We start from the raw sequence: 25,811 nt of genomic DNA on the forward strand, positions 1-25,811 counted from the left end.
ATGACATGGCTCTTAAGTGAAACTTCACATGATTGTGCCAGACTTAGTATATCAGTTCTGCTGTGGTCATTAAATGAATCGACTGCAGTTGTTAAGCACAATGTCACATATCCACAGTTTGCAACTTACTAACAGCTTCTCCATTGACTGCTTATTGGAAGCTGGCTGTGAAGCTCGCAAATGGCAAGTTGAAGCTCGCTATGACGCAAATTTGTAAATGTGTGCCATTTGTGAAACATCCATATTGTGGTCACATGACCATGGGTACACTATGTAAGTTTGAGGACCAGTTATAAAGCTACTTTTTCAGTGCCATAATAAATTTGAATGGTTGTTAAAGAAAGGCAGCCATTAACCAAGGACTACCTATATTTTCTGTATCTGATCCCACACAAACTCTTAAAATTAGATTCCCCCTAATATCCCTTAGCTCCCATCTTGGCATTCCAGAAGGCCTTAAATAATTGGCTGTTCTCCCAGGCCTTGTGTTAGAGTGGTCAGGATTTGTTTGAGAGGGTCAGTGGGTTAGTCATTGGTTCTTAATTTTTATCATTTTCTTACTTGTTTTTATAACCGTTATCTTGTGTTTTCTATTCTATTTTGCTTTATTACGCATCTCCCAAAGTCAGTTTAGAGCTGGATGGTGCCTAAATTGAATAAATTAAAACAAAATAAAATTAATTAATATATGATCCCATAGCTAGTATTCTGTCTATATTAGCATCACATAATAAACAACAGGCTATTTTACTAATTTAATTAGATTTCTAAGCATTAATGTTTTAAAAATTGATTTTAATCCTTACAAATCCCTTTAATGGCTATACATAAATGCAGAAATCCGTGAGTGCCAAATTCAGTGACCAAACAGAAAGGCAATTAATATACTTTAATGAGAGAAAGCTTCATTTCTGTATCAAATATGGGAAAGGACCAGGTTTCTCATACTAATAATAGTTATTCAGGAACCAGGAGGACACATTTTGTAAATGTTCACAGCATTTTTCGAGATTGTTCAGGACATTCAGATTAGGTCCAGTATAAAAGCCGCTGCTGTTCATGAATCAAACATAAGGTCCTTCTGATCATGCTTAGAACACAATTTAAATTTGGGAATGGGACATCATTTGTTGTCATCTGCAGAGGTTGTGTGAAGTGATCCTGCAGCCTTTCTGTACTTCAGTTCTGCACTTAAGAGATATTCCTGAAGGAGTAAAATAAGAGAATGTTATACATTATAAATTTTAAGTCATGACTTGACATGCATACAATCAGTAGACCCTTGCAGTGCAGGAAAACACTCCTAGTGATATTCACATGGTACTTTAATCATCCCTGACCTCTTTCACTTTCAGATAGCCTTTAACTCTTCTTAGCTGGAATCATTTGGTGTCACAAGACTTGGGAGTAAGCTGTGCTCAGCGGATTGCCACTTCCTACTACTTGTGCCCTATGCTCAGCACTAATTCTGTTGCCTCTTCTTTTAAGTCCAGTCCATCCTGTCTCCCAGAGGGAGGCGACATAGACCACACAGTGATTATCTCTTTGCCTTATTCCTTAATGTGCTTGGTTAGAGGGCAGGAGAGGAAAAATAATTGAGCCAAGCAGGCTCTACGATGGAGAGATCACATGAGCCCAGTCATGTTGTCTGTATTGTCCCTTCCTGTTAATTTGAACACTGCAGATCAGGACATTTTAGTTTTCTGAACATAACTGTTCATAACTTAACTCTATTCTTCTGAATGAACGGTCATTAAGCTTCATTTATGCGTGAGTGAATGTTTGTTACTTGCTTTTGGCTTGACCTGCATGTCCTATGTTAGGATATGGGCATATACTTCGCATTCAATTTCCCATCGAAACAGACTGTAAGGATAATATTCGGCCAGAAGATCAACAGCTGTTATTTAGTTACTTGGATTTTTATGCCAATCCTCTGATGACAGTCTCTCCAGGCAGCTTCTGTAAATAAAAAGATAATGCCGTAATCCTAAAAAACAACCATGTGCACAGTGCATTATAGTAACCTAAGAATGAGGGCATGAGTGACTATTGCCAGAGAATCAATTCAAAGAATAGACTAGTGCACTAGTCAAAACTGAACATGAGCACACAGAACCCTTTCATGCAGGAGTAAAATGCTCCCGGTTCGGACCGGATTGCCCGATCCGGTAACAATGGTGGTGGGTGGTTCGGAGAACCAGTAGCAAAAATCCCTGCCACACCCCCCCCATGCCCAGCTGAGCTGCGCAATCATCAGAGGTTATATATTTTTTTTACTTTTAAAAGCATTTTTTCTTCGGCCAAAAAAATGCTTTTAAAAGTAAAAAAAAAAGTGTCTGATGATCACATGGCTCAGCTAGGATTGTCAGAACCTTTTAAAAGCATTTTTTCTACATGCTTTTAAAGGGTTCTGGAGATCAGGCAACTCAGCTGGGATCGTCGGAACCCTTTAAAAGGCTCCTCAGGCAATACCAGCTGAGTTGCCAGATCATCAGAGGCTTTTAAAAGCATTTTTTTACAACCTCTTTGGCCGAATGTTTGCCTATCTTATCCAGCTATTGCATTGAGAGTGACTGCTAAAAAATGTTATTTTTTGCTAAGGATTAACTTTCATAGGGTTTTCCCAACTTTGGGGCAATATTGTACATATTATATGGTACAGTGACATTGAATTAAAATCAAAGTCTGTGTACTGTTTCCTTTCGATGGTTTCAAAAGTATGAGATAACCCTCATTCTTTTCTATATTCTCTGTTGAATACTTTTTCAAATTGAGTGTCTTGTTTTCCTTCCTCATTCCAGTCCTTCTACCTGGGACAATGAAGGAGTCTTTGTGAGTGGAATCAGGGGTGGCTAATATAAAAAATTAACTCCACTAGAAGCATCCTAATCCTGAGATACTTTTTGGTTTCCAGGGTTTAAACAGTGTGTACACACACACACACACACACACACACACACACACATGCACGCAGGCAGACAGACACATACATACATAACATATATACATATTACTTTAATAATGAGAGGAGTTTCTGTTCATCAGCAAAATGGGAAGTGTTCTTTATTGAGAAGATAAATAATTTATTCCTACTTCTTTAACTTTCTAGAAATCAGAGAGTCTGACAAAGTCTTGCCAACCCAATCCAATAGAAAGGAGCAACATCAAATGAAAAACAATGACAAGTAAGGTTTTCTATTGGAGTAATTATCATGAAGTTCCAACTGCAGGTGGTTTGGGAGTGTTCAAAGTATTAGCATATCTAGATGCCATATATACAAATACTTTTTTTTACTAATATTTCCTGTGCATTTCCATGTTTTAATGTTTTGAATGACACATTCATCCAAGGGATTAGAAAGAAGATTAAAACCCTCACTTTATTGTGCTTGCCATACTTTTTCTTCGTATTGTATGTTTTATTGTTTTTATTTTTATTTTTTTAGTTGATTGTTGTCTTTCTCCTCTTGAAGTCCCCCATCTGGCTAGCTCCCCCACTGTTATTTTGGTTGCCCTGCATTGTGACATCCTTCAGCAGCAGTGGCAGCTCTGGGACTGAAGTAAAAGTCCAGGACCTTCAGTAGATTCTTCTGGCTGTCTTGGGCCTCTACTTCTGCTCTAGCACTGCCAGAACGGTTGCAGAGTGTTGCCTCAAGCTCCATGCTGCAGCCAGCAACCCAGCACCACAGCACAAAGCCACAGCTGCCCCCACCACCTAGTATCTATTGTTCTTTGTGCTGCACCAGCCCTATTGCACCTAGGTGAGGTTTGCTGTTTTCTCCCTCCCGCTGCTGCTGCTGCATCTCTGGCCTGGCCCTATGCAAGGCACCCACTGACCACTGCAGCCTTCTTCCTTTTTTACAAATTGCATATACTGTTCTCCAAATTGCATGTGTCCTTCTCAAGATTCTTTGGAATGCCTCTACTTCAGCCCCAGTGCAGCTGTCACTACGACTAACGCTGAAGCAGCACTCAGATAGAGGTGGGGGCCCTGGAAGCCCCCCACCCCAAGACCATTAGTCTTGTTAGTGTGAGTGAATGACCATGTCTGAATTTTGATCATGTGACCACAACGCTGCTGCAACTTCGTGGACCAGGCATAAATACCATTCAAATGGTCTTTGAATAATTTCAACAATTATACAGGATTACCTGTTTAATACAGGTATTATACAGGATTACCTGTAAAATAGATTGCCTAATCCTGCAAGTAACTGTTATTCCTTTCAATGTTGTTGAACTGGATTTGGCAGCAACGCCATCCAATATGGTTGATGATGAGAGAGGTTAAGAGTTGTAGTTTAGCAACATCTGTGGAATCCTCATCTTTATCCTATAATATCAGTTTGGTTGTTTCAGCTGTTCGGAGCAAGCAATTGCTACTTGAGCTTTTATTTAATATATTTCTACAGTGTAGTCCTGTCAAATATCGACCTTCTAATGGCCTTCAGAATAGTGCTGGGGTTTCCATTGTTCTTTTTTCTCTGTTCTTATATCCACTGTTTACTTTCTCCTTGATCTTAAATAACCATGAATTTGGAATGTGACTTGGTTGGAATTCTTATGTACAGTACTAACTGGGATATCTGGGTAAGTAGAGACTAAATTAGTACACTGAAGCATGTTTGCAATCTTAATGCAACCAGGAAGGAACCTGATGAACTAGAAATATTTTTCAGATGCATGCCATAATGTAAATAGTTGCAACTTTATATGGCTGTTGTTTTAACCTTAATTGGGGTAGGGAGAGGTTTTTTGCTAAAAACACAACCTTAGACAGAAGGTCTAGTTTTTCCTTATTTCTATTTTCCTTATTCTTGTTGCAAGTATTGTGCCGCTGATGTTGTATTTGTCTTTTTACATAGACTCTTGGTATTGCAGTCTGAAGTTGAACATTCCCTGGAAAGATTCCTGAAAATCCGAAAAAACCTAACCAATCTGAAGGTCCATCATTATGCTTTTCTGCTTTATCAGATTAATTCAATTGTCTTGATTTTTAAAAAAATCATTACAGCTTAGTCTTTAGGTTCTTCCTTTTCTTATTGTGAGTTAAGTTCAATAGAAATGCTAAATATTCCATAGATATATATGTGTGCTTGTGCCTTCTCTTCAAGGTAGACCTGACTAAGGAACCAAAGTCATATACGCTAATGCTACATTTATTATAAGTTTATATTAACATAATTTTGCAAATCTGAGTGTGTTTCCCTGTGTGTTTGTGAAAACTAGGGAAAGTTTTATCTGAGATGCTTGCTCAGGCTACGGTTTTGCTCTGGATTTAGATTTATTTTCTGACTATGGTCTTGATTATGGATCTTTCTCCTGTTCCACAAGGTGAATCTTTCTGCCCATTACATCTTTCCAGGGAGTCTGGAATAGCTCTTTACATTCTCACAAATTCTTTGCTAACAAGTTGCCCCTTTCTGCATTCACTTGCTACTTTCACTGTGTGAGAGGTGCATGTGTGTAAGAATATTTGGGGATGGCTTTGTTCCTACTTTTAAATTTGTTCAATGTTATTAATAATTGAAAAATATGGGTATCACTGTCAGTGAATTTTTAACAGTGGAATAATTGAATTAATTATAAGTAATAATAGTATAACTTCTTTAAAATATCTAAGTAATCCTACTCTTTTGTAGTGCAAGCTTTTGAAAAGTCTGGTGTTTCCTTTAGCCTTAAAAATGTTTGAATCTTGATATAGTGGCTGAATATGAATTTGGATTGGGGGATAACTGAATTAAAATCACTGTTAACCATCCCTGCATTTTCATTGGGCTATGTTTGGTATATGATATTAAGACAGAGTTATGGGAAACAATACATTTTATCTGATTTGCTCTAGGAGAGATGGTAAAATAATACAAAGGTTACCCCAACAGGCAAAAACTTCAAATCATATCCAAATTGAAATTCCTGGTTTCTCAGTTCTCTACCAAATGTAGCCAGAAAATTAACTTTCAACTTCAATGGGCCAATCCTATTGGGCATATTTCTAATATCACATGCTAGTAACATGATATGTTTTATGAATTGAAAAGAGTGGAAGATTTAAGAAATGTTGTTTTTAAGTTAAAAACCTTAGCACTGATATTAACTTTTTAAATATATATATATATCTGTTTTTCAGGCTTTAGAGGGCACCGGAGAGCTGGAAAATATTCTGGGCACTTCAAACAAGCCTGGTAACTTAAAAATTGAAGTGAGAAAATCCAGGAAACTGAGTAAGAAGGATTTTATCTCATTCTAGGGGTTTTTTTGACAGAATTTAAACTTTACATTTTGTAGGAGGGCTTGGAGCTATAATTGTATTATGTACTATTTTCCCTTCATTGGTTTATTTTTTATAACTTTTGAAGGCTCTAAAGACACTGCATGGAACAAAACAATTACAAAGATAAGTGAATATATATATATATATGTAGGTCTTTGGTTATTCGGGTTTTCTCCTGCGTAAAATTGGAAGTGTCTTGGCGACGTTTCGACGAAGTCTCATTCGTCATCTTCAGGCTTCAGCTTCGTGCTTCTGGGAGCAATGTGTGATTGCAGCTGTTTCTTCCTTTTTAACTGCTAGTGGGGGTTTGAACTGATTGGGTGGGAGCTTGGCTGTGCTCTGATTGGATGGGGTTTTTTTTTTGTGTGTGTGTGCTCTGATTGGCTGGGTGTGTTCTGTTTGGGTGGGGGCTTGGTTGTGCTCAGATTAGTCTGAGTTACAGGATTTGAGCTGGAACTGATCCCCTGCAACTCAGACTAATCTGAGCACAACCAAGCCCCCACCCAAACAGGACACACACCCATCCAATCAGAGCACAACCTCCCCCATCCACTCAGAGCACAGCCAAGCTCCCACCCCATCAGTTCAAACCCCCACCACCAGTTAAAAAGGAAGAAACAGCTGGAATCACACATTGCTCCCAGAAGCACGGGTTGAAGCCTGAAGATGACGAATGAGACTTCTTCAAACGTCGCCAAGACACTTCCAATTTTACGCGGAGAAACCCAATAACCAAACACCTACATACAAACACCTGCGAAAATCTCAGAATATATATATATATATATATATATATATATATATATATATATATATATATAGGTCTTTGGTTCCACACATGAAACAAACAGTGCATAACATCTCAGATAGGATCCTCACCAAAGCTGAAACCGATGTCCTTTCCAAAGGATTCAACTTTGCAGTCACTCCCAAATACATCCCCACTGAGACCATTATATGCGGAGTTGAAACCAGCCTGACCAAAATCAACCCCGATGACGCTAACAAAATCAGACTCGAAATCACCAACATCCTCTGCAGCAGCAAGCCACCCAAAAGCAACTTACCCAAAGAGGAACAGACAGCACTACTTAACCTGAAAAAAGACACCAGCATAATAATCCTACCAGCAGACAAGGGGAACGCCACGGTGGTTATGAACACATCTGACTACCAAACCAAATTAACCAACCTACTCCAAGACCCTGCATACAAGCCCCTAAAACAGACCCCACCACCTACCTAGAAAAACCACTAGATCCAAAATAAAAGCCTCCCCATCAGCGAAGAAATCCAACAAAGAATCATTCCCAGAGAGAAATCATCCAGATGCCCTAAGCTCTACGGCCTCCCAAGATACACAAAGAAGGAACCCCACTCAGACCCATAGTCAGCTCCATAGGCTCACCTCTACAAAACCTAGCCAAATTTCTCGCCAAACAACTACAGCCCTATGCAGAATCCATCGCCTCACACGTAAAAACTCATTCCAGTTCATAGAGATCATAAAGAAACAAAACTTACAGCCCAGCGACCTACTCGTGAGCTTTGATGTCATATCCCTCTTCACCCAAGTGCCAATCAAAGAAGCCTTGACAGCTATCCAAAACAAATATAACCCCCCCAAGCACATCCTAGATCTCACCAACCACTGCCTATCCCACCCATACTTCATCTATAACGGACAAAATACAAACAAATAGAAGGCGCACCCATGGGATCACCCTCTCACCTGTCATTGCCAACCTCTACATGGAACACTTTGAAACCCAAGCACTAGAAAAATCTGATCACAAACCCAAACTCTGGCTCAGATACGTAGACGACACCTTCATAATCTGGCCACACGGGAAAGAAAAACTTGACAACTTCCTCACACACCTCAATAGCCTACACCCCAAAATACAGTTCACCATGGAAACAGAAGTTAACAACCAACTTCCCTTCCTAGATGTCTTAGTCTACAAGAAACCCAATGGCTCCCTAGGACACACCATCCAATCAGAGCACAACCCCCATCCAATCAGAGCACAGCCAAGCTCCCACCCAATCAGTACAAACCCCGACTAGCAGTTAAAAAGGAAGAAACAGCTGCAATAACACATTGCTCCCAGAAGCACGAAGCTGAAGCCTGAAGATGACGAATGAGACTTCGTCGAAACGTCGCCAAGACACTTCCAATTTTACGCGGGAGAAAACCCGAATAACCAAAGACCTACATACAAACACCCGCGAAAACCTCAGAAAACAAATATATATATATATATATATATATATATATATTTGTGTGTGTGTGTGTGTGTGTTATTTAAGGCAACACAGCTCAATCCTGTATTTATCTAGTTAAACACAATATTAAATTTAGTGAAACTTATCTCATGCAAATAGGACTATACCCGTAAATTAAAGTGTTCTGTTGAGGAAGTTAAAAAGTAACCTAATGTTTAATTCTTCACAAATGAAATGACCAAGTTTGGCATGTATTTCTTAATTTACTAATCCATTCATGTATAAGACTTTCTGGGTTTTAATTTAGACAATATCAATATTATGGCCTTACCTGCATATTTTCTTCTAATACTTGTCCTTTACCGGTTCTTGTAATATTGGAATTTTGTTTACAAACTCTTTAGTGTATCCTAATATCCTTACCAATGTGTGTAGTAATATATACTATAGGTAAGATAAATTGTGTGGGGGGATATTTCCATATGTTAAATTAAGATATATTATTGCCACTTATATTAAAATTTAGCAAGATTCTATTTGCTTTTTTGGGGTGGTGGTGGTAATATAGAACTGTTATAAGGTCTAAGGGTGATTTCCCTTCTCATTTCCTTAAATTAGATGAGAAAACAGAAAAAAAGCCTACAAACTGTCATAAAATATAATTTGAATAAAAATTGCAATAGTGAAAATAACTTATCGATACAGACTGGATTATTAAGGTCTATTAAACATAAAATCTGTGAGACCTTGATTAGTATTTAAAATTTGATTTTTATGCCTATATGGTCATGTAAATAAAATGGCTTGATTTCCTGTCTACCTGAAACCACTGTTACCATTCCTGATGCTTTCGTAGAAAACACTCGTTCTATGAGTAAAATGGATGTAGAAATCTGCATCCAATGCAGCATTTTTTAATGTAATGATTTCATTGGGTGTTACTTAACCACCATTTTAAACATTAGAATCACACAAGTAGAGTTCTCGTGGTATCTAAATATTGTTTCTTCTTCAGTTGAGCAAGTCAGAAAGAGAAACCTGCAAAAACCGGGTGCTGTTAGACTTTCTACTCAAGGTGAGGTTTTTATTCCTTATTATTGTATAGCATTTGCTTTGATGGCTAACTTACTAGGGAATTCCATTTCTAGACATGCCGTTTCATAAGGCACCATCCCACCCACTCCTTATATAGTTATAATGTAACTTTTCTTCTCTTCCCCAAGTACTTAAGCAGATATATAAAGACACATTGTCACATTTAAGGGTTTAACTCGAAGTGTCCAACCCTGGCAATTTTAAGAGCTGTGAATTCCCTAGCCAGCCATGTTTACAGGTCTTAATGTTGCCAAGGGAGGACACTTCTGGTCTAACCAAAGTGATATGGTCTAAGGAGCTGCATTTGATATTATTTATTTTGTAATTTATCAAATGCCAAGAGGCTACATATTTTGGACAGATGTTTCATTTTTTAAAACTCCAAATGAGATGTTGAATATGTTTATTTACATATCTTTCCCTCTGGCGAGGTGAAGGAAAATATGCATTGCCTTTGATGTTGATGTCCTTTTTTAATGATTGAGAACCACAACAGTAGAAGTAGCAAACCCAGTTTTCTCCAAGCAGTGCCTAGGCACCCCAGGAGAAAGAAACATCCTGCTGATGAACTGCAAAAACCTCATTCCCATTTTTTCCACTTTATTAACAAGCTTCTCCAATTGGCAATCCATCAGTGGTCACCAATAAGTGGCATGGAGTTGAAGTCCAACACGGTTGAAGAGGTCACATGAAGGAAGTTGGATTTATCTTTGTAATGGATGATTGGCTGGTGGGGAAGCAACTACTGTAGGGTTTCACAGACTGAACCAATTTATGGAATATTTATTTTTTTATTTGTTTAATTATACATATACATATACACATACACACACATACACACACACACACACACACACACACACACACACACACACATATATATAAATAATATCTGCAAATTCATTGGAAGCCTTGAGTGGGAACACTTTAGAACATGGTTGTCCTATCTTTTGGCTAGCCTATACCACATAGAGCGAAGAGGAATGGTCTTGGGCTGCACATAAAATACAGTTAATATATATAAATAACAAACTTCCTTCCTTTATTTATTTTAAAAAAATGTTTTTATGATTTTGTTGGGCCCATTACAGGCTGTCCAAGGCTGCATGAGGCTCATGGGCCATGGATTGGACACAACTGCTTTAGAGGATCAAGAAATCAGGAACAATTTTGATTTGTGTTCTGGGTTTGCCTTCACATAAGAAAATGACAGAATTTACTGTCTGACATTGGTTTTTGCAGCTGTTATCGTGGTCTTTGAATAACTCATGAAAATGAAATCCATTTTCCATGAAATCCAATAATTCTCTTATATCATTGGAAAATTTAGTCCTACAGGATGAGCATTGATAGAATTGATATTTATTTACTGAGTCTGCATTAGATCTGCAATAATTTGACAGTTACAGTGGCTCTTGACTTTTTATTTATTTCTTTGATTGCCAAATGCCATTATTTTCTGAAATGAATTTTGCAGCAAGTTTTTTTAAAAGTATACTAAGGCGGTTCAGAGATCCTGAATAATATCCAGTGAAATACAGTTGTATTCTTCCCCATGGAGCCCTTGCATTGTCCAAAATACTTTTATAGAAGACTGGGCCCTTATAAAACAATGGAAGTGTGGGAGAGAGCTCTAGAGAGGGAGGAGAAAGTTGGGAAAGTTTTGGGCTTTCCAGAGGCCCTTACGCAAACATGCAGCTTACTTAGAAATGTTTCTTATGAAATTATTTTCCTACCAATTTTTTTTCTTTGCAATGTTGAATCCACGGATTAGAACCAAATATGAAAATTTGGGGAGTGTCTTGCTTTTTTTAAAAAAAAAAAAATGGAATCATTATTTTGAGACTCACACAAACATATTCATGTTTTGCATTTTGAAAGAGTAGACTGACAAAACGCAAGGAAACGTGATTCAGTGATCATGCTCATGAAGACTGGAGAACAGTGGTGTCCAGCCTTGCCAACTTTTAAGACCCATAGATTTCAACTATCACAATTGCTGATAGTTGTATGCTGGCTGGGAAATTCTGGGAGTTGAAGTCCACAAGTCTTAAAATTGCCAAGGTTGGACACCCCTGCTCGAGAGACTGCATGGGATCCTAGAGCACCTCCAGTTGCTACCCTTTATGCTAAGACAATGGTGCAGTTTTCCTGCAGAAGCAGTGATACGGCCACTTGTGCTGAGGAGCACTTTGCACAAATTCCATTCTCTCTATTGTGCTGGAATCCTTGGCCTTTAATACAGATTAAGCCTCACTTAGCTCCCTTTAAGGAAACACATGCTGCCATTTTTCCCCTCGGGCATCTTTAATTCACTGATCTTAATAAAAACTACCTCTTTTTTTGCAGTGTTCTTTGGGAAGCTTACAACAAATTGGAGCCAGAACATACAATGTTTTTAGTGTTCTTGACACCATGAAAGCAGCATATTTAAGGGGACTAGAGTCTGTTAATATCTGGATTTACACACACACACACACACACACACACACACACACACACACACACACACACACACACACACAGACTTCTGTATTTGTCTTCTCCACATCGCCATTTCTTAACTTCAAATGTCTCTGTGTACAGTATAGCCTTGGTGCCACCCAAGGCCTTAATAATGATAATATTTCTCTAATGTCTATTACTGGGGGACTTGAGAGCACTCAACATTTATGAATACAGCCTTGCCACATTGCAGAGACAAATGAACTCTATTTTATAAAGTCCAATCTCACCAAGGCATTTAAAAAGATGAGATGCTTAACTGACATCACTGCTTAGTTGACCCACCTGAAGGTTTAAGCATATCTTATTTAAAAATAAGCACCTTATAGCTCTGTTTCATATTATGCACTTCACTGGCTTAAAATCAGGAGATTATGAGCTAGTGAGATAAAGGATCTTTTTCCATGGTCTTAAGGAATATTTCTGATCACCAGTTTTTCATAGAGATTCTTAAAGTTGTCTAAGTTAGACAGATGGAGGAAAAATCTACCATGAAAGCAGAAATATATCATGTGTTACACAGATTCATAGAATTTAAAAGACTGTTTAGACCAAATCCAATTCCTTGTTAGTGCAGGAATCAGAATTAAAGCACCCTGTCAGATGACTATGTGCTGAGCATTTCCAGCACCAGAGAGCCTTCCACTTCTTACGGTTATTTGTTCCATTATCTAACAAACTGCTTTTGCTCTTAAGATTTTCTGAACAATTAATCTTTCTCCCTCCCCCCACTCTCGTGATCTCTCTCGCTCCCCCTCCCTCCCTCCCTCCCTCCCTTCCCTCTCCTCCCTCTCTCCTTCACATAAGAAGTTGTAAGGTAGACTTATTCTCCCCTATCAACACTGATTGATCCTCAAATATGGAGGAGATCCACAATATATTGTGCCCCCCAATCCTAACCTCTGGAGCTGGTCCAAAAGGATATCATGGAAGATAGTATTGAAGGCTGAGGGGAGATCAAGAGAAGCAAGGACGAAATACTGCCATCCTGATTCTTCTAGTGGTCATGCAGGATTGTGACCAATGCCATCTCAGTTCCATACTGAATCTCAACTGCAAGGGGACCGCATGATCCGCTTCATACAGGGCCCTCTGAACCCTGCCTTAAAAAGACATGGCAAAGGTCCCTTTCCACTTGCTCATATCTAATGGGATCATGTTTGCAGTGGCATATGTGCATGTCTGCTTTTTTACTACACTGATAATGTTTAAAAGAAGACTTGATCCCAATCTGTAGTTAGTCAATCATTTAGAAAGAGTTTTTTCATCATACCCAGTATAGCTGTCCATATAGCATTGTTTCCAAAATATTTGGAAATGCACTTACATAAGCTATGAGCCTAATTTTATTCTTGGCCCTGAATTCACTACTTAAATACATGTGAGCAATAGATACGAATTAGGAGCAAAACTGCCCAACTGATGCAAGGATAGGAAAAACAGCATGTGTGTTTTCTTTCACAAAGTTTAGTTAAAGGCTAGGAAGATAAGTAGCTTGTCTGTCCTCACAGGCAGAGAGTGAACCGGGGAAGACAGCTAGTTCCCAATCTTGTGTCTTAAAACTCAAGGTAATACTTCCTTTTTCCTGAGCCTGAAGTCATTTCGCATTTCTATTGATATCTGAAATCTCCGTAGCTCAGCAGTGTGTTCTTGGTGCCAGACAGGCAGCCACACATCTTGATCAAATAGATTAGTTTTCCCTTGTGGTTATGATTTAGTTTTTAAAAGAAAACGAATAAAGGACATTTCAGCAATGAAGACTTAGCTTTCTGGGTGTCAGATGTGTTGAGTAGGGTTTTCTCATTCTTTATTGTTAACATGTACTGAACGGATAACATTCTTGCCTCATTTTTTTCCCTATCTTACTACATTTTTTTATACATGCTTTTTGTCTGTATATAGAAATTTTTAGCATAGATTTTTCAATTTTTAATCCAAACACTATACTTAATAAATGGTGTTGCTGTTTAAAAAATACTTTAAAGATAAGACCACCACAGTAGCAGTTTGTGCCTTATTTTAGAATGGAGTGTGGTTTATTAGAGAGTCCAGCTACATAAAGCAGGAATGAGCGTGGCCCAAAGATTAAACACAATCTCTGGTTGATATGTGTTGCCTGCTGAAGATCTCATAACTCTTTGTGATCTAGGAAGCCACTAATCAATGGCTGGCTGGGGAATTCTGGGAACTCTTCTTCATGCTGCAGAGGGTGAGAAATACTGCACTAATCAGTTAGTTGCATAAACCTGTAAATCTATTTGTGGGAGCCAGCAATGGCTTGGCTTCTCTTTCCCTACTTTTGCTTCTCTTTTTTTGTGCCCCACCCCCGCTTTTTGCTTCCTCTCTGTTACTAGTTGTTTTGCTGGGAGCAATGAAAAACCATGAGGGCTCCAATTTATTCATAGCAGACAAGACTAAAAATTCTTCTCATTGCTGGCTTTTGAATGCTCATTTTCTGTGATGTGCAAAGGCAGTTTCTAAGGTGTGACCTGGAAGCTGCTGGAGCCTTCGGTGCCCCAAAGATTGCTCATCTGTAGAAGATGATCAGGCTGAGCCAGTGGGCAGGGTCAATCATGTCATGAGTTTAGCTATTCTGTCACAAGAGACCTAAGTCCAGCTCCCCGTGAATTCCGTTGACTCTTAACTATTGCCAATTTGCCTTGACCATTAGTAGATCAGATTCTTGTGTACAGATAGCATGAAATAAATTCAGGAGTGATGGAAAGAGAAACCATACAAGCTTTGAGGATAGTGCTAGGTTTACTTTTCCCTCTCTTGTTCACTGGGGGAAAAAATCAAACATTTATTCATATATAGCATAGCTATGAGGAAAGTAAATCCATTATATCATCTATGGCAAACTAAACTTTTTTATGTTGTCAGAAAAATCTGTTGAACTGGATAGAATCCCAATTCCAGTGAAGATAAACGCAGATCAAAGTTGATGATTGAGATCAAGAATGTTAACATGATGGAAATCTTCTGATCTTGAAATTGGAGGTTATTTTAAAAACTGGCCATTAGTTAATGAAAAGAACTAAAAACTTAAAACAGGTCCCTACTGGATTGGACTCCTCACCCATCTAGCCTAGCAATCTGTTCTCACAGTGGCCAACCAACTGTACAAAGAAATCTTCCACTAACCTTCCATGGTCGTCATGACACATTTCATCTGGGCCCATAGCCATTGATCTGCATGACTTCCATGAATTGGTCCATACCTTTTGTGAAGCCAGCTAGGCTGGTATCCTGCATAACATCTCGTGATAGTAAATGCCAGGGTTATTTATCAATACTCAGAAACTCCTTTCAATATAATAGTCAATTAACACAAAAACAGAACAAAGCATTGAGTGTTCTATGTTCAAGAACAGCTATTAATGTTGAATTGAGATTATTTCTTCCATTTTGAATGCTAGAGGCATATTTAACACTCCTTCACCTCCCTTTCCCGCTCCTCCCCACCAAAGCACATAAAATTTAGCATGGCGCATGAAATTGGTTGTGGAACACAAAACATCTTTTTAGATTTTAACAACATTGATTTTAACTGCTGCAATGGTATCTGTTTTGCTATCCTGATAAGAATAGGTGTATCAAAAATAACTGCAAGAAGGGAAGGCAACTGAAGAAGGAACATAGTGTTTTATTTTTACTTTTGGATGTGGTATTCTATAATTATTTCTAATTAGTTACACTCAGGACATAAAACTTATGACTGTTCTTTAGCTTGGTACTGATGGAATGTCACATTATCATCACATGGTGAGGCATGAAATTTATTTACTTTACATAAACAACCTCTACTTAAAACAACTTAATTCAGAGCATTCCTTCATCAATGGACAGCATTATGTAGATCTTAGTATATCATTTTATGTTAGCAGCATAAAAAATAGCACCATTGTTTGCCCATGACTAGCATTTACAGTAAACAAAATGTTTTTTGAAGACAATGTAAGCAAACTTGAGAGCAGCTGCCAGGAGATGAAATCGAGTTGTGTTGCTGCTGTCTAAAGCATGCCATGTTTGTGTGTAGGATGGGTGCCGCATATTTCCAAAGGGAATTTTTGTTTCAGCATATGGAAGAGCAAATCCAAGCACAATTAACCTTTATCCTGCTGAGTCCCGGACAGTACTTGATCACTTGGGGAGAGGCTTGTGTCTTGTGCCAGATAGAAAAAGTGGTGCTTATCCACTGGGCAAATTCCAATTGATTAGAAAACAAATGGATCTGTTATAAATGGGTTTGCCATGTCCAAGACAAAGCACTGGAGTTTTGCAGTCTTTTTTTTTTTGTCTTTTTTTTTTAAAAAAAACCTGCCTTTTGAGTTTTGCAATATTATTATATTGCATTTAGCCTGATTTGGATAATCCATCTAATCCTGCTTTCTGCCATGAGGAGATCAAGCAGTGTTAAGCTAGCAGACTTTGCTTGTCCGCCCCAGTCAGTTTGCCATTTGCCACAATTGTATAGTGCTTCAGTAGCAACTGGTTGATCCCAAAAAGGTAGAATTGAAGGCCTTGGACAGGTAGAAGGCAAATAATGTCTAGGCCTGATATTTAGAGCAAGATAAACTACAAAGTACTTTATACCGAGTACTCTGGACTGTTATTTCTCAACCTTGGCAACTTTAAGGTAGGTGGACTTCAACTCCCAGAATTCCCCAGCCAATCTTAAAGTTGCTAATAGCGAAAAGCACTGCTCTAGACATTATGACATTTTTATGTCAGAAGAAAAAAAATGTCATATACCGTATTTTTCGGGATATAAGACACACTTTTTCCCTCCTTAAAAGAGGGTGAAAATTTGGGTGTGTCTTATACATCAAATGTAGCCACACCCACCCTCCCACTGGCCCCCACCCTTCAGCTTCCGCACATCCTCAAACGGAGTTTACAGAGAGCCTCTCAAGCAGCCTCCAAAAGGTCCATTTGAGAGGCTGCCATTACAAAGAGAAGCTCCTTTGCAAATGGAGCTTTTGGAGCTTTTGGAGGCTGCAAACGCAGCCTCTCAAACGGAGAGCCTCTCAAGCAGACTTTTGTTTTTTCTTATTTTCCTCCCCACAAAATAAGGTGCGTCTTATACTCCGGAGCATCTTATACTCTGAAAAATACAGTACTAAGAGACTTTGTTCAGAGGTACCTACATTGATTGGTCATGTTTTCCCCACCCAAATACTCATCCGGCCTAACTCGGCTTGACTTTCCAATCTAAGCAAGGTTGGCCAAATCCTACATCATCTGAAAAGTGTAGACCACAGACTTGCTGGTCATAGCAGTTGCCTTATATACTATTAGTTTCTCCATTAAAAAGGCTATGCTCTGAAATTGCTCTGAAGGGGATTCAAAGTACCATTGGCTGGAGATAATGGGCATTGTAGTCCCACACATCTGGATCATGGAAAACTGGATCATGGTAACTTAGTAATGCATTTTATAAATTTAGTCAATATAAGGAGGTTTTAAAAATGTTATTATTTGTTGTTATTTATTTATTTATTTATTATTATTTATTTAGTTACCTTTCTGCATTTCTTTCTATCTAAATCTTTTTTGCATTTGAAAATTGAAGCTGGTTATAAGATAGGATTTGTTATCTTTGTTACAATATCTTTCTTAATTTTTTTAATAATTTTAATACATTCCTAGAGTCAAACCTATACATGTATATTCAAAAGTAATCCCCAGTATGTTCAATATGGCTGATACTGTGATTTATTTCTCAGAAATAAATTCCAATAGCATGATATAAGATTGAAACTTTGCATTGCAACCCCATGCATGTCTACTCAGAGGTAAACTCCTCAGAGTTCAGTAGGACTTAGCCTCAGAAAACTGAAAACAACATTGTGGTCTCACTTCCCTTTGAAGACTGAACCACTCTTGAAATTATTTTGTAAGAAACTAAGTTTGGGCTGTATCGATTTTGTGTGGCATTTTTTGCTTTAGGTGAGATTTTAATCTGTCTAGCAGAGAAATGCTACTTAGTGGGAAGAAAAATGGTTAGTCCTCCATTATTCTTTTGGCCTCTGAATATTGTAGGCTATAATGCTTTTTTCACTGTATAAAATTTGGTCATCTTAATCTTTGGCCTAGCAGTAGTTAAGATGTCAATTTTAAAATACAACATTAGGGGTATGTAACGTCATAGTTTACAGTAATGTTAGATATTTTGAAAGCAAACAATGTTTCAAGTGTGGTTTAATGTTCTATATTTTCTAGATTAAATGTTACTTATCAAATTGACTGTGATACTCATTTATAAAAAATATATACATGAATATCTTCAATTATATTCAAAATCAACTATACAAATGCATTCAGACATACACTAGCTTACCAAATTGCATTCCTTTCAGGATTGCCTCATGAACTTGGATCCAATTGTTGTATGCTCTTATTTCTTATAGTTTTTTTTCAGCGAGCCTTACAATAATATAGGAATATGAATATCAAGTGAAGTGAAACCTTAAATTATAAAATGTTATCAGTACTGTGTTCTTACATGACTACAAATGCTCAGAAAGAATACCTGTTTCTTTTCTTTCAGACATGTAATGGTTATTTAAAATAAAACAGGGTGTGGGAAGGCACAACTGAGGCGATTAATAGCAATTACTTTTAAAGAGGTGTAAATAACTTGCTATCCAGACATTACAAATATCCAGGTGCTCTCTATGTGCTGATGACAACAAAATTGAAAAGAAAGACGGTAATAATTCTGACTGGTTTTCTCTGCAGAAGATATTGATTATTTGTGTGTGGTGAAGATTTGGAAAATTCAATTAAAGGAGTTGTGCAAAGGTTTCATAAATTTTCCTTGTACAGCGTGTACACAGACAATGTTGCGTATTAAATCAATGCAGCACTTCACAATATATTTTCTTTGAAACATAAAAATAAATAACATTTAAACAGTTCTGCTTACTACAGAAACAAGTTTTATTTTCTGTGAAGCATTTAGTCATGTGCTATCACTGACTCATACACATTTGCCAGCTGTAACAAATTTTATAGACATTTTCTCCAGAGACATAGTTCATGTACTATGAATTTTTAAATGAGCAAATGGTGAAGAGGAGATGTCAGCAATATAAAAATTGATCAGTTAAAAGATAAAAGCATAAGTAAAGAGATTTGTATGGTAGTCTTAATAGGTTTTATTAAATAAAAATACTATAAAAAGAACCATAATGAATAGTCTAAAGATTTTAACTGTGCTTGAGGGTTATGAAGAAAAATTATTCTGGCGCATTTAAGAAAAAAGAGGTTTTATATCAGCAGTCAAGTGACCATTTTTTCCCGCTATCTCCGCTTTCCCTATCCACTTTGGAGTTGCACGTGGCTTAAAATGCTCTAACTTTGCATGCACTTGCAAAAATCAAAGCAAAAATCCAGAATAAACTTTTAGAGAGCTCATGGTGTCTTGTGATTCTTATTGAGATTCTTATTGACTTTACCCAATAGTTACAAATGTCGCTTGAAGCTGAACATTCCATGTTACCTCTGGAAATTATCTTCCTACTTTTTCTTGGAGACAAAAAAGGAGGAGGGAAAGTGAAAAAAGTTTTAACAAAAGAGGCCCCTTTCTCTGTAATTGTGACTATAATAAAAGCAGGACAAAATGACTAATGCAATGGAAATGGAATGGGAATAACTTGGGGAGTGTATTGGATTTTGGATTTGGTGGTTTTTTTTTTAGTTAATCCAGCTTCATAGCTGTAAGACACAGTAACCCTTAAAAAGTAAATAAATACCCATTCTGGCCACTACTACTCAGTTGAAAAATCTTCAGCCTTCACATTTATTTGAATGTAATAGTAGTTGTACTCTGTAATGGCCCATTAATAAGTGGGAAGAACTGCAACTTGAGTGTGTTAAAACATCATGTTAAATATAAGTTGTTCTTGTTTTGCAGAGAATCTCCAACCTGCCAATAGCTTTGCATTTCTGAAATCTCTCATTGGCTAAGGTGAGGAGACATTAATCCTTTAAATGTGCAATATAGAAAATAATGTAATGGGAACTTTGGTGGGAATTATAGACCTCTGATAGCATTAAATTTTTAGTGTAATACAATTCATTAAAAACTGTTTCAAAAGTGTTCATCTGATTAGTCAATGGAAAAACAACTCAAATGTGATCATAATTATTTTCTCTGCAAATTGGTGATTCTCAAATGGCAAAATATTTTGCAAAAGAGATATTATGCTGTTTCAGATATGATGTAATTAAAAAAAGCATTCTTTAATCCAATCGTTGTAATTCCATCCTTGCAGAGTGAATCCCATTTTGTATGTATTTTAATGTGTATGTGTTTTCTGAGGTTTAATGTGATTTAATGTAATGTGATTTAATGTAATATGATTTTAATGTGTATATATAAATATTTGTTAGGATGTTAGTTTTAATTTTTTAAAAAATTGGATGGTCATCAAAGTGAAGTTGATAAGGATTCCAATCACTTTTGTGCCATATTCAAGAGTTTTACTTTTACATGGGTACTCAAGATGTACAGTTCGATATTTGTTTTTAGAAATGCATTTCATTCAGCTTTGATCAGATGGTCATACTTCAGAACCTATTTCAGTTTGCTTTTATAATTTTGTAAAATCACGTTGTGGTAGAGCAGTGCTAGTTAGAACAATTTTTCAAGAAGTAATCTTCATCAAGTTGAATATTATTTGTTCCCTTCTAAGTCAGGATAAGGTTGTATTCATTAAAGTATATAGTATTTTCAAGACCATGGTTTTCTTATTATCAAGCAAAATGTACATATAATACAGAATCAGCATTGTATCAATCCAGGCTGATTTATATTGGAATTTAAGATGGCACCCCTGTGCTTCAGCATCACTGAAAAGTGATTCTGAGTTGCATAGTGGCCTGCTCACCCTCTCATTCTATGAAATAAATATTGCTCCCTTGTTCGCTACCGTTGTAGCACCAGAGCAAGTGGACTGCAGTTTGCACTGCAACTCTGATGCTTATAACTCCTATATTAATAAATATAACTTTATTGAAGAGTACAGCAGTAAGAAAAACAACTAATAGTACTGTCTTAGGTTGTTCAACTAGAAAGAAAAATGCACTCTGAACTGCTCAAGGGATGAAAGACGCATATATACTTGGAGCTGAATCAGCAGAAGTTGAGCAACAAGACTTAGTGCAGCACAAAGCAAAAGCAGGGTGGTTTTTTTTGTTTTTGTTTTTTGCTGCCAGTAAGAAAGCAATAGAGTTTCTTCCTCCTTGGCATTTTGAAACACAGTCTGAAAGCTCAGCAGGACAGCACAAGAGCATGCACAAAGTGCATCCTAAACACTCAATAAGCTAAGAGAGGTTTGGCGATTTTAAGAATATCCTGATGCCTAGCTTTAGTAAGATACACAGAACGGGGATGCACACCAAAGCTCAACAAACAAACCAAAACAGCATCAGTAACTCTGCAAAGCACAATAATGCATGTATGAACACAGAACACACTTTTTGCATTACTTTTCTGCACAAGCAGGAATGTATGCTTATGAATAATGTAACTTGTTCATCCATGTGCACTTTTGATGCAGAAAAATTTAAAAAAAAGACCGAAGTGATTTCCCAACACCCCTGCAGCGGTTTTATTCCATTTGGCCATGTACTTTTCTTTCAATACTCTCCTCCTCTTATTCTATTTAGTGTAAATCAGTAGTAGAAGGTAAATGGGGAAAAGTTTGGAAAAAGAAACTTGCACATGAATAGAAAAACAACCCAGAACACAGCACTTAAAATGGTCAGAACATTGGAAACAATGAAAAAGCCAGGTGTTTTTTTTTTAAATTCACTCACCACAAATGTATTTTATTGAAATTACTATTAGATGTCAGAGCATTTTACATATTCTTAACACCAATCAGAGAGATGTTTTTCTCAGGTATGTCAATATCCTGTTATGAGTGCAATCCAGATCAGTTAATGTCTACAAGGCACCATTCCCATTGGCTTTGAGAGGTAGGCAGAAGGCAAGTGGCTGCTAGGGATCTACCAGTGAAAAAGCAGCCAGCCTTCAGTCACAGTAGACATCTATAGAGGCAACCTTGTCTCAGGAAGCACAGGTTAACTCTGCTACGAAATCATGGAGTATCACTGTTCCAGAGAATAGCCTTGCTCAGGATGCTGTTACGGTAGACACAACAGTTGCTGAGATCTAGTTGAGCACTCTATGAGTGCTGGCTGCCTACAACTTGTATCTTCTCATCTTGCTCAGGTAGTGCAAAATAAGAGTGTCCAATGTTACTATTTAAGTAAATGAACTCACTCTTGTTAATATTCAGCTTTCTGTGTACACCAAGCATGACGACAGTACATGAGTTCACTAATAATAACCTTAAATAAAGCGAGCAGGGTCCTGGTGGAGTCGAGTGGAGCCTTTGCTGAATGGCTTATGTAGCCATCCTCTTCCTTTCCATCGGGGACACTTCTGCAACCAGGAATGCACTCCACAGAGGAAGACTGATTAACAGAGTTTGTTAATGTGATTATTTCTCCTTACTGTCAGAAAATTCAAATGGTTCGTAAATGTACCACTTCCTACCTAGTAACAATAAAGGAGAATTCCAGTAGATTATGAGTTATTGTCAGGCTGACAGTTGACTGTGGCCCTCCAACAGCAGCAGCTGCAGTAGTAGTAGTAGGAATGCATGTTCTCACTGTATCTCATAATCCTTGAGTTTTTATTAGCAGAGTACATAATTAGAAAATAGAAAAATAACCTCCATTTATTGTAAAAAGGGGAGTTTGCTGAAGAGACATAAACTCATTTGTATTTTTATAGTAATCCATAATACATGTTTCAGAATCCAAGCTTTCCAACACTTAAGTGTCATTATTGGTTCTTGGTAGCTATAAGTTGCCTATTATCAAAGCACTTAAGAGCATTTATTTATTTGTGCCACATAGACCCAATAATCAGCATGAAATAACAGTGTTGTGTTAAACATAATCCTCTTTATTTTCTTGAAATATTAAGACATTTGGCTGTGCTCGCATTTTAAATAATAAACTAACATAGTAGTGAGCATTTGTATTGTAACAAATGTTTCCTTGCACATCAAGGAAAACGGGATATTTTACTTCCCAATGGTTTGTGTGTACTAGTATGTTTCATCTTTTAATTGTAATTAGCAATGGTAAACAATATAACATTGGTGCTATATCCTGTTATTTTAATCGTTTGTGTGTGTATGTGTGTTTTAAAAAACCCACAGGTCTTAAGAATATACCAAGCTTGGCTGCAAGATTCTCCAACTGCCTGATCCTACTTAAAAGGTTAAAAAAAAACCTTCCTGTAAATCTATCTCTCCAGCAAATACCAGCTAAGGATTGCTCAGTGTACCAGGCAGGTGCACAACTAGATACAGTTTCTTGCATCTAATTTAAACTTTACAATCTGTACAACCAGTTAATCTCAATGTAAATAATACACTTGCCATAGCCTTTTATGCAAATATGTAATGGTATAAATTGTATTCTTCTATATAGTTAAAAAACAACTAAGAAAACCTGCCCTATGTTAGTAAAAATTCTTTAATGAGCTTTTCATTACATTTTGAAAGAAGGCCTACTTTTAGAGATCGATGCTATTTCCCAGGCCTTCAAACAAACTGCAAATTTCACAGTAATTATATGCTCCATGCTGCCTCTGATGGCCTGCCAATTCTACCACAAACAATGAAGATGCCTTGCCAATTTACAGCACATTGTTTATCTTATCAGCACACACAAATTCAAGCAAATATGCCATTTATCTTTGTATATAATCCTTCATTTGTTAATAAAGACTTATGGGATCCAAGCATTGTGTATGTAATTACTATTTTAGCGATGTTGGTTTCCCAGTGAAGTTCAGTTTTTTTATTGTTAGTGAAACCATCCAACACCAGTATATGTTTTGTGTTATTGGAACTTAAACAACTAAATACATTAAAGGTCAATCCTTAAAAGGTTAAGTATTTTCGTGAAATAGTATTTGCAAACATAAAAATTAAGCTAGTTCTAATATAAGGTAATCCTTGTTTAATGTCCACTTGTTCAGAGATCATTTGAAATTACAGCACTGAACAAGGGGTACTTACCCATGGATCTTGTGACCACAGCAGCATCCTCTTGATAGCTTTTTGACCAGTTCTCAAATTTACAACCATACCAGCAGGATTTTGTGATCATGATTCAGGCACTTATGTGATGATTCAGGCACTTTGTAACTGGCTCATAATAATGTTGCAGCATCCCAAAGTCATGTGATCACCAGCTGTGACCTTTGCTACAGGTGTCTAACAAGGACAGTAGGGAAGCCATCAGATAGTTACAAATGGTCACATGACTGGGACATGACCACCTGGGATTCATCTAAATGACAGCAACACTGGGACAGCTGAAATTAATACTGTAAGTGTAGTCATGACACCACACATCTTATGACTGAATATCAAAATAGCAGCGCTGGAAGGAACCTTGGATGTCTTCAACCCCTGCTCAAGCAGTAGACCCTATACCATTTCAGATAAATGGTTGTCCACTCTCTTTTTAAAAACCTCCACTGATGGAGCACCCACAACTTCTGAAGGCAAGCTGTTCCACTGATTATTTTTTATTCCTGTCTCAATTACTGTTGGTGAGGACTACCTTTATATGCATTGGGACCCATAAATGATTTCACATTTCAGTTTGCATATTAGAGGCACATTTTTAAGACAGACAATTTTAAACGGAAGTAATGAAATGTTTTGTTTGCTTTATGAAAAACGTACTTTTCTAAATTACTAATAACTTAGTTTAGGAATAGCGAAGACTGGGAACTTGAAATCATTTTTCTAATTTCTTTAACTAGCACAATCTTTATTATTTATTATTTCTTTCTCTTACAAAAAAGAGAATGGAAAGAAAACAGATTGCTTCAGAAAACTTGTTACCAAGAAATTATTATAAAACAAAAGAGCAACGCATGTAAATCAATGTCTTGTGTACTTGTATAATTCAATAAAGATATTTGAGAACCTAGAATGTGAATTAAGCTTTTTTTAAAAAAAAGAACGTAACATTTATCTGTATGACTCTTAAAATTTAGAAATAATTAGGAAGGAAAAAACATCTCAGGATACTATATTTGGAACACATGTATGTGTCTCCCTAGAGCCATTGGGGCAAAGTCTCCATAGATAAGGAGGTTAATGAAATCAAAAGAATATTACAACAAGCTTTAGAAAAGGCCCATCTATACTTACTCAGGGTTAAATTGTATAAATATGCAGGAACAGGGCCTGTAGCAGTCTAATACTGGAAGCTAAAATTCAGGAGAATGAATGAATGCTTTACTATTGAATGGGCCTCCATAAGGGTTAAGTAGCCTATATATTCAGTAGGAAGAGCAAGACTACATACAAGTTTGACACCAACACAATCAGAAGCTGACTATCAATCACAAAGAGAACAGGCTTGGAGATGACTGGAGTTTTAAATTTGCATTTGCTCTTTGTACCTAAACCATTGTATCTTATAGCCCCTTTTCTTGTTTTTCTTCATGTTTAACTGTTTATGCCTTTTGAAAAGCTGCTCATGAGAAGGCACTATAGAAAAAGCATTTTAAAAAATAGTAGTTCTATTCTGTTTGTATAGAACTATTCTGTACCATATTGGCATGGTTGGGAAAAGTCACTATCTGGTTTTA

General features: G+C 37.1%; 1 protein-coding gene across 2 annotated transcripts in view; it reads left to right on the forward strand.

Annotated features, from left to right (window-relative positions):
- ITGB3BP (integrin subunit beta 3 binding protein) overlaps positions 1 to 25,158 on the forward strand; it is a 40,342-nt gene extending 15,184 nt beyond the window's left edge. For both annotated transcript variants that reach the window (XM_058178577.1, XM_058178578.1), the window contains 6 exons: positions 3,113 to 3,188; positions 4,869 to 4,947; positions 6,134 to 6,227; positions 9,522 to 9,581; positions 20,028 to 20,081; positions 23,353 to 25,158. In XM_058178577.1, coding sequence (XP_058034560.1) covers positions 3,113 to 3,188; positions 4,869 to 4,947; positions 6,134 to 6,227; positions 9,522 to 9,581; positions 20,028 to 20,080 — 362 coding nt within the window. In that variant the 3' untranslated portion in view covers position 20,081; positions 23,353 to 25,158. The remainder of the gene's footprint in view (positions 1 to 3,112; positions 3,189 to 4,868; positions 4,948 to 6,133; positions 6,228 to 9,521; positions 9,582 to 20,027; positions 20,082 to 23,352) is intronic.
- The last annotated feature ends 653 nt before the right edge of the window (positions 25,159 to 25,811 follow it).

This window comes from Ahaetulla prasina, chromosome 3 (genome assembly GCF_028640845.1).
Source record: "Ahaetulla prasina isolate Xishuangbanna chromosome 3, ASM2864084v1, whole genome shotgun sequence".
Lineage (NCBI taxonomy): Eukaryota > Metazoa > Chordata > Lepidosauria > Squamata > Colubridae > Ahaetulla > Ahaetulla prasina.